The sequence below is a fragment of the Mustela nivalis genome (genome assembly GCF_964662115.1).
Source record: "Mustela nivalis genome assembly, chromosome: 3".
Lineage (NCBI taxonomy): Eukaryota > Metazoa > Chordata > Mammalia > Carnivora > Mustelidae > Mustela > Mustela nivalis.
Window position 1 is genome coordinate 111,777,160 of NC_139022.1, and position 15,643 is coordinate 111,792,802.

Here is a 15,643-nt window from a genome sequence, read left to right on the forward strand (position 1 = left end):
ACCTGCAGTTTTGTGACAATTCTTGTTCCACATCCTCATGAATACATAAATGTGTTTCTTAAAGTTATTAATGAAAAAAAATTAGGCATTAAAAAAAATCTTCCTAGGGACGCCTAGGTGGCTCAGTCAGTTAAGCGTCTGCTTTTGGTGCATGTCATGTTCTCGGAGTGCTACATGGAGTCCTGCATTGAGCTCCCTGCTCAGCAGGAGTCTGCTTCCTGCTTTGCCCCTGCTGCTCTTTCTCTCTCTGACCAAAAAAAAAAAAGTTCTTCACAGTTAAGTTATATTTCAGAGAAATCACTTTTTAGAGGTAAAGTAATAAAAGAATGTAGGCAGGGACGCCTGGGTGGCTCAGTTGGTTAAGCGGCTGCCTTCGGCTCAGGTCATGATCCTGGCGTCCTGGGATTGAGTCCCATATCGGCCTCCTTGCTCGGCAGGGAGCCTGCTTCCCCCTCTGCCTGTGCCTGCTCTCTTGCTCTCGCTCTCTCTCTCTGACATATAAATAAATGAAATCTAAAAAAAAAAAGAATGGAGGCAACATCGGAAGTACTGCACATGAATTACCTCATGTAATCTTGAGAATCCCAAAGCAATGGGCCCTTTACTATTCCCATTTTACAGATAAGGAAACTGAAGGTAAGAGATACTATATAACTTCAAATGGTTTAAAGATTTATTTATTTGATAGAGATCACAAGTAGGCAGAGCAACACACTGCGGGGGTGGGTGAGGGGGGCGGAGAAGGCTCCCTGCTGAGCAGAGAGCTGGGTGCAAGCTCTTCCCACAATCATCATGACCTGAGCTGAAGGCAGAGGCTTAACCCACTGAGCCACCCAGGCACCCCTCAAATGGTTTAAATAGAAATGGCCTATTATAGACACAAATTGAGATTTTTGCCCTAAAGTCTAAGCTCCTGGTCATCATGCTTTAATTCCTTTCTCCTCTTTAAAATATTTATGTGGCCCTAGAAACTGATCCTTGAAGAATGTAAGGACTCATTTTTGTGATCCTAGGCAGATCTTTGAGAAGATGTTTATACACATAAAAAAATGACGAAAATGGGTCATCGCAATTCCTGGTAATCTCTCCACAGTTAATTTCCAGAATGGCTGAACCACAACTTTCCTGGTAGGGTTTTTGACCCATATTCAAAAGAGAAATGGGCTAATATGTTGTAAACTTGCAAGTTTGGGCAAGTCCAATGACCAAAAGAAAACAAAACTATTATTTATATATTTTTTTCAAAGAAAATCCCATTATTTTCTCCCCCCCCCCCAAAGATTTTATTTATTTGACAGAGATCACAAGGAGGTAGAGAGGCAGACATTAAAAGGAAGGAAAGCAGGCTCCCTGCCAAGCAGAGGCTTGATCCCAGGACCCTGGGATCATGACCTGAGCCGAAGGCAGAGGCTTTAACCCACTGAGCCACCCAGGCGCCCCCAAAACCATTATTAATATCAGCCATCATTACCAGGTACGAGAAATATGTTGCTGCCTGAATTCTCCTTTACCTTTTCTCTAAGATACAGCACATTAGAAAACTGAATAACGTAATAATCATTAATCACTTTGAATTATTGAGTGAGCTATGCAAACTGCCGTGAGAAATACTAAGATGTACCTAGATGTGGTATACAGACTTAAGAAAGCTTAAAATTCAGTAAAAAGAACATGCCTATGATGTCTACGAAGTAAGTAATTTTGAGACCAGTGCAGCCCATCCGCGCGCCAAAGGGACAGAAGTGAAAAGCACGGTTCTACAACGAATGGACTCTGGAATTCCCCGTTTTCTCACAGTGAAAACTTAATTTGCAGGTGCCTGGCTATCCTGAAGAATGGTCTTTTTTTCTTACCAAGGGACCAGTAAATAAGTGGAAGTTGGCTTTATTCGCTCTGTTGGGAAACAGGCTAGTATGTAACGTGCAGTGCGAAATTGGTCCCTCGAGTCCAGGCGGCCCTAAATCCTTCGCGAATCAGCACTAACCGGGAGCTGGCTACAGGACCGGCGCCCAATCCCTGTTCAAGGCCACGAGACTTTAATTGCTGTGTGTGCCCCAATCTCAGTACGTCCGTAATGGACAGGGCAAGTACTTTCTGACGGTCTTCTTCCACAAGAGATTTATTAAAAAAAAAAAACAAACGCACCGAAGAGAGTGAACTTCCCCGTTCGCGGAACAGTAGCAACGATTTCTGCACTTTCTCCAAGAGAGGGGTGCCGGCGTTGCAGAATAAGAGCTTGGCCCCAGGCTTGGCCACACCCTGAGTTTCCGGATGAGGGCACAAACAGAACCCTGCCCCCACAAAGTTTACCCTTACCGTTCTGCCCCAACAACCTATTTTTGCTCAGTCCCCTACAGTGCGCTTCCGGTCCCTGCACCGGAAGTTGGAACAGCTGAAACCGCAAATCCGAGGCGGGTCCCGTGACTGGTTCAGGTAAGATCTCGCGAAGTGCCTTCAAATCTCACGAAGAAGGGTCGGAAGAGGTCTAACTGCACCGCCCGAGTTTTTTACGTCACGGCGGAGACACGCCCTTGGGTGCTCGTTTGCGTGCTCGTCTGCTGCGCATGCGCACTCGCCCTCCTTCCGCCCCCGTGCGGGCTTCCCTCTGGCCAGTCGCGCGTGGGCTGAGGCCCTGGGCGGGCGTTGCGAAGGCTTGTTTGTTTGAGCGCTGACCCCGGGGTGGTCCGGAGTTCTCTACCTCGGGGGTGGAGGGTGCAGACCCCCTACCTAAGGTGAATGTACTGTCTCGTGGACTACTAAGGGCAGGTTGGGGAGCACGGGGGCGGGGGCCGCGGCCATGAACTCACCCGTGGACCCCGGCGCTAGGCAGGCGCTGAAGAAGAAGCCTCCCGAGCGGACCCCCGAGGTAAGACTGTCAGACCCTAGCGCGAGTCCCGCTGTCCAACGGACAGCATCTTCCTGTCGGTCCGAAACCTGTGGCGACTGTCCCCTTGCCAGAGACTCGCACCTGCTGCCGGTTTATGTGTTCTCTGCGTCCCTTCCTCTCACCCCCCCTCACCCAGGCCCTTCTCGCCGGGGTGATGACCGCTTTTCCTGCTCGAGGTGCAGTCTTCCCGCATACCCGTCTTTGCCGGTGACTTCCTAGTGTTTTTGATGAGAAGATAACAAAACAAAATCCTGTTTTCTCAGGGCAAAATGTGGGTCTCGGAGTGAGAGTGCCCCTAGGTTGATAGAAAAACGGAGTAGAAATTGTTAGTAGTCATATTATGAAAAAGTAGCTTTTCTTTAAAGGTCTTTGAAGTTGCCTAGGAAAGAAAGTTTTCAAAATCAGCTTAAGACTTTGCATCCAGTCAGATGCATTCTGGTGGTGGGTGATGCATATTTAAAGATCGGTTCTGGTGGTACTTTCTCACACTGTCAGCAGGAAATTCTTCAGTATTTTGTGCGTGGATCCAAAATTTGCTCTATTGAGTTAGCATCAGTGGCATCAGCTTAAATGATTTTCATTTGATCTCAAGGCTAATTTTCAGTCACGGAACAGACACCTTGTTAACTTTGCATAGCCCTATAGGGTGCTTAGATTTGGGGGGAGGTTTTCCTTGATTTGGGGTAGTTCTGTAATAAGTGGTATATTTCTTAAACCAGAAAGCAAAAACTGACAAGACGGTGAAGGGATTGTTAGATTGTCGTGTATATGGTTGCAATACATGAAATTAAATGTTTTGGTTCATGCTTAATCCACTTTTGAGGTTTTTTTCCAGATTTATAGTGCTTTGAGTAGTGGATCTCAGTAACTTGGGCTGACCTTTTGTGATATGACATTAGTCAAGGTGTAACTGTGGTTAAACAAAGTCAACTTTGTTTTGGGGATCCTGATCTTTAAGTGGAAACAAGGCAAATTCTGTCACTTTCCAGAGTCCTCATTTTGAGACCTACATTTTTTATCCCATGTGTTTTAATTTCCCTGTGATGATTCTTAAAGTCATTGTGAGCTAATTGAAAGTCTTCACCTTCACAGGTGAATCTGCTGTAGTTTTTATATAATTAGAAACTATTACACAAGTCTTGCAATCTATAATGTAGGTTTTACTTTTAAATATGTATGATAGATTCACAGTTTAATAGGAAAATCTTACTTCTCTTTAATAGCTTAATTAGCCACTTTGGAATGGCCCATTTTTGAGTCTTAGTAGATACTTCTCCTTTGTTTCTTGTTTCTTTTTTTTTTGGTTTTAGAAGATTTTCTAAACTATTAAGAAAATTATGTTGGCAGATGTGTGCCGCGTTAAGTACTCACCTTGTTTTACTGGAACAGCAGCATTGTTTAAGGGAATGCTGACCAACTGCCCACAATACAGTCTAGAGTGCTGAGATCTAGCAGCATAACATGGTAACTGCTTGATTTATTGGCAGTGGTATCCAGTGAGTATAGAATTTGTTTGTAGTACCCAAGTATGTGTAAAGAAGTGGTAACCTGAATCGAAGTGCTGATTTATTTGTGAGAATTTCATCAAGTTACATTTCTCTTTTCAGGAGACCTTTATTCTTTTAGTGGACTCTTACAATTTTATTATATTTTCATTTAACACTTAACTGAAATCTTACAAATTCAAGACACTGTTCTGTGCACTGGGATGTAACATTGAACAATACAGGCGTGCCCTACTGGTGCTTGGCATTCTAATGGAAGGATCAAAGGGGGAGATGGGAAAAATAGAACCAAGTAAGTTAAATAATGTGATAATGGCTAATTTAAGAAAGAATAAGGGGATTGGAAACAGGGGCAAGGGCTGGGTTGCAACACTGGTTGAACAGTGTTGTGATTTCTGAGATGACTTTTGATTGAAGGCTTGTTGCATGTGATATAATTAGCTCTGGAGATACATGGAGCAAGCATTTGAAATAGAGGGAATAGTCATGCACTTCCAAGATGAGGGTATGTCTGGTGCATTTGAGGAGTAGCAAGGAGCTGTTAAGTGACTGGAGGAGAGTAAACAAGGGTGAGATTTTTAAGAGATGAAGTCAGAGAGGCAGTAATAGTGTAGGAGGGAGTATATCATTAAGGTCTTTGTAAGTCATTGGAAATTCCTTAACTCTTATTTTGTGTGAAAGAGGGGGTCACCGGAAGATTTTGAAGCAGAGGAGTGATACTATCCTACTTAACTTTTTTAAAAGCGCCCCCTGGTTGCTTGCTGGGTTGAGAATAGACTTTATGGGAGCAAGGGTAAAAAGAAGCAGGCACGTCAGTTGAAGGTTGTCACTTTGAAGTCGGGAAGAGCTGATTGTAACTTAGACTGAAGTGATAATATTGCAGGTGGTAAGAAGTTATCATTAAGGGAAATATTTTGAAGGTTTAGCCAACAGAATTTGGTAATGAATTAACCATGTGCTTTGGGGGAAAGAAAAGTGTCGAGCAGGGTTTCAAGGTTTTTGGACTGAAAATCAGTGTTGGAGTTATCAAAGAATTTCAGCTGACATCATAGTTTCAGCTGGCGTCAAAGAGATGGGGGAAAGCTGCTGTGGAGAAGTAGGTTTGGGGAGGGAAAATCCGGAATTCAGTTTTGAATATGTCAAGTTTTGAAATGTCTATTAGAAATGGCGAGTAAGGAGTTGCGTATACAAATTTATATTTCTGTAGAGAGGGCTGGGCTGGAGATAGAAATTTTATATTCTTTCTCTGGAAGGCAGTATTTCAAGTCATGAGACTAAATGAAACTACCAAGGTGGTGTGAGTGTATACAAAGAAGAGAAGAGGACCACAGACAGCCTCATGGCACACTTGATTACTACAGCATCGGGGGAGAAGAGCAGAGACCACCACAAGAGAACGAGTGGGAGCAAACCGTGCAAGGAAAAGAAAAGCCAAATGAATTAAGTGTGTAATAGAAGAGGATAAAATACATTCAACTTGGGCGCCTGGGTGGCTCAGTGGGTTAAGCCGCTGCCTTCGGCTCAGGTCATGATCTCAGAGTCCTGGGATCGAGTCCCGCATCGGGCTCTCTGCTGAGCAGAGAGCCTGCTTCCCTCTCTCTCTCTCTGCCTGCCTCTCCATCTACTTGTGATTTCTCTCTGTCAAATAAATAAATAAAATCTTTAAAAAAAAAAAAAATACATTCAACTTATTTCTTGAGTGCTTAGTGGTTGTGAAGCATTATCAAAAAATAGACAAATAGGTTAAGAATCACTGTCTTATAATCTTGTAACGAGATATTTGCATTGTATAATGAGTATAGAAGTTTTCTCTGTGTTTCTGGGACAAAACTAAGAGTCCCTTTATTTTGAACCATCTGTTGCTCTTACGTGAAACTGTCATCTCAAACTTAATCTAATTGAGCCAGACATGGAAATGTGTTGTACAGTATACAACTTAGAACTATGTTCTAACATGGTTTTTACATTCTGGCTATTTCTCAGACTTCATAATTCCAGCTTTACAGCCCATTGTCTTTTCTGAGCTAGTTCTCTGGTTACCCTTTCCACTTCGCAAAGATTTTTTTTAAGTGGAAAATTTTAGACTTAGGTACTCTGTGAAGCTCTTTATCAGTGAAAGCTGTTAAGGTACTTGTTTTGAGTTCTAGCCAAATTAAAGATACTACAGTCAAAATTAAGGTCTTGAATTTGGCCCTTCCTCAGCTCAGTCCGTATGCAGCACCGTTCTTTGTCGATCACCTTTCTTTTTACCTCAGAGTGAGCTCCTTACCTCTCATTTCCATAGGTATTTAATATCGTGCTTTGCATGTACTAAATAATGAATAAATGTGTTAAAACAAAATTTAGAATTCATTTTTTTTAATTTAAAGATTTTTATTTATTTATTTATTGTTTGACAGAGAGAAATCACAAGTAGATGGAGAGGCAGGCAGAGAGAGAGAGAGGGAAGCAGGCTCCCTGCTGAGCAGAGATCCCGATGTGGAACTCAATCCCAGGACCCTGAGATCATGACCTGAGCCGAAGGCAGCGGCTTAACCCACTGAGCCACCCAGGCGCCCTAGAATTCATTTTGTTGGTCCTTCTGTTAAAATATAATAGTTTCTATTGATGGAACTGTTGATTTTATACCTCCTGGGAGGCCTCATTCAGCAACTTGGCTTCCCTTAGTATTGATAGACTGACACTTGGTCCTTCTTACCCAACTTTCATGTGCTTTTGATCCATATATCAATTAAATTGTCCTCCAGGTTCTTTAATCACTAGTCCTAAATTGAAGCCTCAAAAAACAGAATATTTTGTTGCTCAGGCTAGAAATTCATGTTCCGACTCTGGGTTCTCCCTGATAATCTTTTCTCTGTCCAACTGACCACTAAATTTTTATGTCCTGAATCTCTGTCTACCTTTTTTTCCTGTGCTCTGCTACCCTAGTTCATGCCCTTATATCGTTTTATCTTTGACTTTTTTACTTGAGTCATTTTATTTATTTTATACATCTCACCATTTTTCACTCTTGATGAGAATTGCCCACTGCCTAGATAAGTTACCAGTATAAGTTATCCAAATCATTTTTGCGAGTTAAAAGAGATACACCATTAGTATTTATGTCAAAATAACACGTTAAAGAGGGGCTGTCTGAGAGAAATGAGTTGTATTGTTATCTCACCTATGTAATAACATTAATATGCCCTTTCATTTAATATGTCAGACACAAAATACATTGTTTTTGTGGAAAGAAGTTGGATATGGTCCCTATTCAGTGAGTTAGGAGATGGTCAAGGAAACATTAGTAAAATGTTAAGGTTATTAGTGGCAAAAGTATGGATGGGATACTTTGGACTGCAAGTGGGAAAGGAGAAATTTTGATGAGCAGTTAATGGAATCTTAAACATGGTAAATAGTTGTGTGGACAACATCTAGATGGGAAGTCATTCTGGGCAGAGAGCAAGAAGAGTGAAGAAGTATATGTGTGGAACAGGAAGCCTCTCGGTGAGGTGATATCATCCCCAAAGGAATACACATTATTACTATTTTTTTAGAGATGTATTTATTTACTTATTTGAGAGAAAGTATGTGTGCTCATGCAAGGGAAGGAGCAGACTCCGCTCTGATTGGGGAGCCCTATATGACCCCGATATCATGACCTAAGCCAAAAATCAAGAGTTGGAAGCTTAACTGACCAACTGAGCCACCCACGTGCCCTACAAAAATTATTTTTTAGGGGAGTAGTGAAAAAAATCTTAGACCTTGTTAATGGTTTGTAGCCTTAAAAAACTCAGTTCTGCCTGGCGGAATCTTATTTCTTAGTATTTAATTGAGGGTGGGGCAGCATTTCAGAAAAAATGTCTAAAAATGCTCTTTGGGAGGGATGTGATAATAAACTTTGCAAAATACTGTGTAGTTGTCTGGGGGTTAAATGGATATACTAGCTGGATATACTGGATATACTAGCAGGGTTGAATCATTTCAAGGATTTGAACCTGATTTTATGAATAAAGGAGAAACATTGGAAGGTTTTGAAGCCTGAAAATAAGGTCAGATTTACAGATTTACTCTGTGGGTGTTGTTGAAGATATATTGGGGAGGAGATGGGGCGGTATAACAAAAGCAGAAAGGCTTATAGGTAGGGTAAACATGTATTTTCTCTAAACCAGGATACATTTATGAATGAAAGAGAAGATTATTAATGATTATATGAGGATCACAGGAAAACCAGGAGATAGGGTTCTGGTTATAGGAAACAAAGTAGTTCAGGTGTGAGATAAGGCAGTTGCCTGTAGGATAATAAGATAGTGAGGAGTTAGAATTGGCCCAAGTGGTCACTGATTGGAATTGGGAGTATCTGCCTCCCACCAGGCTTTTTCATTAAAGTTTGAAATGGACTATAACACACACAGCGGTGAAGTCCATACATCCTAACTAGATGGTCAGCTTAGTTTTTATAGTTATATTTAGTTACCACTCAAATCAGGGTATGAAATACTATCACCTCTCCAGAAACTCCCCCTTTGCCCTTCCCAATCAGTACCCTTTCCAAGAGGAAAAAAAAATTTTTTTTGAAGATTTTTATTTATTTGGCAGACAGAGACCACAAGTAGACAGGCAGGCAGAGAGAGAGAGGAGGAAGCAGGCTCCCCACTGAGTAGAGAGCCTGACGTGGGGCTCGATCCCAGGACCCTGAGATCATGACCTGAGCTGAAGGCAGAGGCTTTAATCCACTGAGCCACCCAGGTGCCCTGAAAATTTTTTTTTAAACCATAAATGTGTTCTGCCTACTTTTGAACTTCATTTGAATGTAATCATACACTGTATATTCTTTGTAGCAACCAAGAGGGCTTGTATTTTTGTGTTTTACCTCTGGACTGGACTTAGAATCACCCCTCTTGGTGATTTCCTTGATCTCCATCTGCCTATCCTTTTTATCCTAATTCACCCTTTTGGCTACCCTTTTGAATTGTCTGCTCCACTTTGTCCAAACCTACTTTTGAGATAATTGCTTCTCAACCCCAGAAGCTACATTTAAGGCCAACTATACACCCTGCCCTTATGTTCCTCACAAGTTTCAGGTTAAGTCTGGCTTTCTGTCTTTTGCTTGTTGGAAACAGGTGTGGACTGGGTGCAAGCACAGAGCAGTTTAGATGATTTCTAGATTGTTGATTTGGGTAGCTGCCTGGTTAAGAGTGCATTATTAAGCAGAATTAGGGTGGGAAGAGATTAAATTTTGGAAGTGGTTTTAGACTCCATGCAGGGGATGCAGGTAATGATGTTCTCTAAGAAATTACAGCTTCAGGTTAAACCAGGCTGTGGGTCTGAGATTCTGTACAGCATGTGGGTTATAGGCCAGGTCATGAGATTGATAGGAATGACAAGGGGAAAAAGCGATATGAGGATAGGACAGCCCTTTTGGGTGTTCCGCTATTAAAGGGATGGGACAAAGATAAGAAACCTGGAAAAGAGAGTGAAAAGAAATTGTTAAAGAGGTAGGATGAGAATAGAAGAGTGCTGCTACAGGAGGGCATTTCACAGAGAAATCCCTAATCACTAATGTCGGATACTTTTGAGAGTTCAAGAAGAGGGAGGACTGATAAATTCTTTGTATTGTGTCTGTTAGGATGATTTCACTAGACTAATGAATAAAGATCCTGATTGAGGTGGGTTGAAGAGAGAATAAGACTTAAGAAAGCAAAGGCAACAAGTACTTTTTGTGAATCTGTATAGAGAGGTAAAGTCCTCCATGATCTTCTGCCTGGCACTCTCGCCTCATCATCCCCACCTCCAAAGACGTGCATTTTAACTACTTAAAATATTGAAACACCTTACTTCTCCTTCTAAGCTATCTCTCTCAATGTAGGAAACTTTTTAAAAAAAATGTCTATGCCCACTCTTTGTCTCTTGGGTTAGAACCTTTTGGAATGGAGTGTTAAGCATTAGTACTTATAGAGGGCTTTTTAGATAGTTCTGATACACAGACAGAGGTGAGAAGCATTGTCCATTTTGTCAAATTCTCCTCTCTCTATGCTTTATACAGGTTGGGAAAATATGGTTATAGCAGTATTTATAGCCTTGGGTTTTGCGCTTGGGCAAGACTACTTCAAACTAATGTGTAGGCTCCAGCACTGAGACTTTGAATGATCCTGGGCAAGCTGCCTAATATCTCTAAGACCAAATATCATTTGGGGATTATTGTGTGGAATAAATATTTAGCAAGTGCCTGTCATAATAAACACTCAATAAGTGGTAGCATATTTGTTAGCTTGCCATTTCCTTTGACTGGAAAGCCATCCTCTAACTTGGCAAGTTCAGTCTCCTCACTGAAGTGTCATCTCCAGTGCTTACCTGCAAATTGAAGATTTCCTTACTTTTCCACTTCTCAGTGTTCCCAGGAGACTTCATACCTTCCTTCACCACAGTAACTGCTGTGTTATGATTACTTGCATGTTTGTGTATGTGGCTGGAATATGAACTCCTTGAAGACAAAGTATTCTAATGTCCAGTGCATAGGATGCAGTACTTGGAACCCATAGGTATACACATATTTATAAATGACTTTAAGAAGAAAAGGAAGGTGAAAAATACTGTTTTCCTCCTCTTCTAGTGGTGGTTTCTACTGGTGTAATATTTGAAGTGCTAGGATGAAAAGACTGATGAAGTTTGACAAAAAAGGCCAAATTTGCTATTAATAATACTCTCTAAATAAAATATGAATAAAGTACAGTTGCCATAGAGACTATTTTACCTGGTAGTTCTTTATAAATAATACAGATAGAAGAAACGTAGTCATACCGTGAAACCAACTCCTTTTTTGTATGGTTTTTAAAATACATTTACAGAAAACACGTGTGTAGGAGACACATGTGAGAGAAATGCAGATAAATATCGGTGTTAATTTCTCATGTGATTTTAACCAGATGACTTAAAACTTTTCCTGGGCAAAAATTACATCCTTAGCTAGGTGCTAATATAATTACCTTTTTACAGTCAGAAAAAGGTATTAAAATAGCTTATTTTTGTTGTGAAAAGTTGAAGAGGGAGCTAGGACTATAAGAATGTAAGATATTTTTTTATAGTCCTTAATCTATTTCAGAATTTAGAATATCCTTAAATGTAGATTTGTAGAGGTTTTTTCTCAATTGGCGAAAGCACACCATTGTACGTGGAATCATTTTTGAGTGAGTCACTGTGCACATCCCTAAGGGTGGCAGAACAAAGATTCTCTTGTGCTTTTCTACAGCAGATGCACATTCAGAGGGTTTTTGGAAAGTAAAAGAACTTATTTATGCTTGTGGGGCCCTGTGGCCTTCATTTGTAAACTCAGCTGGATAGAGAATATAGATCTGGATGGGGCCTTCATTAGGCAGAATCTGTTCTAGGCACCTCATTTTACATGTATTAGAGATTTCCTCCTTGAGAAGAAAACTGTAGCCATTCAGGAGTTTGGGCACTGTAAAATTTTGTTTTAAAAAGAGTGAGGAGACACATAGATCAATGGAACAGAATAGAGAGCCCAGAAATAGATCCTTAGCTCTATGGTCAACTAATCTTCGACAAAGCAGGAAAGAATGTCCAATGGAAAAAAGACAGCCTCTTCAATAAATGGTGTTGGGAAAATTGGGACAGTCACATGCAGAAAAATGAAATTGGACCATTTCCTTACACCACACACGAAAATAGACTCAAAATGGATGAAGGACCTCAATGTGCGAAAGGAATCCATCAAAATCCTTGAGGAGAACACAGGCAGCAACTCTTCGACCTCAGCTGCAGCAACATCTTCCTAGGAACATCGCTAAAGGCAAGGGAAGTAAGGGCAAAAATGAACTATTGGGATTTTATCAAGATCAAAAGCTTTTGCACAGTTAACAGTTAACAAAACCAAAAGACAACTGACAGAATGGGAGAAGATATTTGCAAATGACATATCAGATAAAGGGCTAGTGTCCAAAATCTATAAAGAGCTTAGCAAACTTAACACCCAAAGAACAAATAATCCAATCAAGAAATGGGCAGAAGACATGAACAGACATTTCTGCAAAGAAGACATCCAGATGGCCAATAGACACATGAAAAAGTGCTCCATATCGGAGAAATACAAATTAAAACCTCAATGAGATATCACGTCACACCAGTCAGAATGGCTAAAATTAACAAGTCAGAAAATGACAGATGCTGGCAAGGATGCGGAGAAAGGGGAACCCTCCTACACTGTTGGTGGGAATGCAAGCTGGTGCAGCCACTCTGGAAAACAGCATGGAGGTTCCTCAAAAAGTTGAAAATAGAGCTCCCCTATGACCCAGCAATTGCACTACTGGGTATTTACCCTAAAGATACAAACGTAGTGATCTGAAAGGGCACGTGCACCCGAATGTTTATAGTAGCAATGTCCACAATAGCCAAACTATGGAAAGAACCTAAATGTCCATCAACAGATGAATGGATCAAGAAGAGGTGGTATATATACACAATGGAATACTATGCAGCCATCAAAAGAAATGAAATCTTGCCATTTGCGACGAAATGGATGGAACTAGAGGGTATCATGCTTAGCGAAATAAATCAAGTGGAGAAAGACAACTATCACATGATCTCCCTGATATGAGGAAGTGGAGATGCAACATGGGGGGTTAAGGGGGTAGGAGAAGAATAAATGAAACAAGATGGGATTGGGAGGGAGGCAAACCGTAAGTGACTCTTAATCTCACAAAACAAACTGAGGGTTACTGGGGGGAGGGGGGTTGGGGGAAGGGAGGTGGGGTTATGGACATTGGGGAGGGTATGTGCTATGGTGAGTGCTTTGAAGTGTGTAAACCTGGTGATTCACATACCTGTACCCCGGGGATAAAAATATATTATATGTTTATTAAAAAAAAAATTAAAAAAAAAAGAGAGAGAGTGAGGAACTTCCCTGAGAGCATTGGACAAAAGTGAGGAGCAGCCAGGCATGATGAGCTTGACTATGTGACAAAGTCCTCTTCTTTGGAAGAGGTGGAGTGATTATGAGCTCTGTGACATTATGGTTATTATTTGACTTGACCCTGGACTTGTTAAACTGAGGTCTTGCTGTAAATAAAAAGTGAACGAACTGCTTTACTGAGAATATTAGATTATGGAGGCCTAACCGGCCTGTTTGTTTTTTCTCCACTATTAGACACTCTCCACTACTTTGCTATAAACTAAACCTTTGACAGCTGGAGGGCTTTAGGCTTTGTCATGTGGCAGAGATAGTGGGGCTTATTGGACAGAACACTTAGTAAGTAGTTAAAGTAGCAACACTGCCAACATGTATTTGTGAACATATATATAGCGCTTCTAGAAATATTGTAGCTGGCGAGGTCAAGAGCTGGTGATAAGAGTTGCATACAGATAAAGGAACTGAACTCATGAGAGGTAAAATGTCTTGCTCAGGGGTCACATGATTCATCAGTAACTTCCTCAGTCTACGAGCACCCCACTGCCTTCTCTATAGCAGAACAGTGAACTTTAGGTTAAGTTTTAAGCTTTGAACTTTTGTCATCTTTATAGTTGCCTAATGCTTTCCTAAATAAATTTGCCTTGTTTTATCTTGCCTGTACTATATGCAGAACTTAAAGGTGCTATGTAAATTTAATGGAAGGGGTCAATGTAATGGAGGTACAGAATTCTCAAGTTTTATGTAAGATGGAAACAGGTGTGCTTGTTATCTGTGTCAATGATTTCTTACACCATTCTGTTTTTATAACTTAAACTTTTGTTTTCTTTTTTCTTTTTTTTAAAGATTTTATTTATTTGACAGACAGAGATCACAAGTAGGCAGAGAGGCAGGCAGAGAGAGGTGGAGAAGCAGGCTCCCTGCAGAGCAGAGCCCGATGTGGGGCTCGATCCCAGGACTCTGGGACCATGACCTGAGCCGAAGTCAGAAGCTTTAACCCACTGAGCCACCCAGGCGCCCCTAAACTTTTGTTTTCAAAGGGTGGTAGTATATTCCATTTTGGGTTTTTAAAAGCATTCAACTAATAGGAAAAGGCCTTTTTTTTTTTTTTTTTTTTTAAACAAAAGAGTTTGTGTCAAAAGTGCCAACTGAAGTTTGAAGTATTTATGAGCTGCTTAAATGAGGCAGAGTTCAATATGTACTTTTTTTTTGAGGAAGAGTACCTAATTATATTTGTATGGTAAGTATTTTTAAGTACTTTTTTTAAAGTGCCAAGGGTAAAAGATTAAAGTTCTTTCTATATGGAAGGAGATAGGCAAATAGATAGTTTAAAATATCGCCTGGTTAAGTACTGTGATAGCTGTAAAATGAGGCCTTAGGAGTTCATAGGAGGACTTGGAGAGAGAAGAGTAAAGAGTAGGCAGGTGTCATTCATGCTGTTTTAGAAAAGGGAATCCTGACTTCAGCATAGATTAGAATATACAAATGTTAGGTTAAGAAGGTATAGTATGTATTTACCGAAAAAGGAACAGTATTTGTCAAGGCCACAACATGTGCTTGGCACAAACATGCAAGTTCCCTGGGTAGGTAAGTAGTACAAGATAGGACACTGGAGGCATGGCCAGGATCCAGATCATAAAGGACTGGTTTCTCTTTGTTAAGAAGTTTGTATTTGCTTTTTGGAAAGATAACTCTGACAGGACTATGAAGAATGAATTACAGGGTGTCAGACTTAAATGCAATTAGGCTGATTTACCCAGTGAGAAATAATAAATTCCCCAATTGTTCCAGATGGGACGGTGAACAGAGATATGTATGAAATAGAATTGACAAATTTCTAGCCAGAATCATTGAACAAGAGTGTATCATGTAAAACAGGGAACCTCGGAGGAAGACACAGCCAATAGTATAAATATTGAGTTTAGCTTTGCATTTATTGCATTTGAGATGCTGATGGATTGCTCAGGTGTTAAGTGTTCATTATGCTGTGGAATGTTTACATTGTAAGTTTTGCTAGAGAGCTCTGGGCTAGAAATAGAAATATGGGTGTCATGAACATGTATATGGTAGTTCAAACTATGAATGTGGAGGATTTTACTGGTGGTAGAATGTCTCTAGTGAAGAAATGATGGATGTCACAGTTATGGGAACATATGTAAACATTCAAAGGTCTAATAAGGAAAAACCTGTGAAGGAGACTCAGGAGCACCTGGGGCAGAAAGGTAATAATAGCAATAAGAATGGCCAAGATTCATATGCTGTGGTTCTTACTGGGATGCCTGTCACTGTTTAAAAAAAAAAAAAAGAAGAAGAAAAAAAAAGAAAAACCTTTATACACATTTAATCTTC

General features: G+C 40.6%; 1 protein-coding gene across 9 annotated transcripts in view; it reads left to right on the forward strand.

Moving 5' to 3' along the window:
* The first annotated feature begins 2,514 nt into the window (after window positions 1-2,514).
* RAPGEF6 (Rap guanine nucleotide exchange factor 6) overlaps window positions 2,515-15,643 on the forward strand; it is a 196,224-nt gene continuing 183,095 nt past the window's right edge. For 6 of the 9 annotated variants that reach the window (XM_082725616.1, XM_082725624.1, XM_082725621.1 and 3 more), the window contains exon 1: window positions 2,515-2,866. In XM_082725616.1, coding sequence (XP_082581742.1) covers window positions 2,798-2,866 — 69 coding nt within the window. In that variant the 5' untranslated portion in view covers window positions 2,515-2,797. The remainder of the gene's footprint in view (window positions 2,867-15,643) is intronic. The other 3 variants (XM_082725623.1, XM_082725618.1, XM_082725620.1) reach the window with 2 other exon arrangements.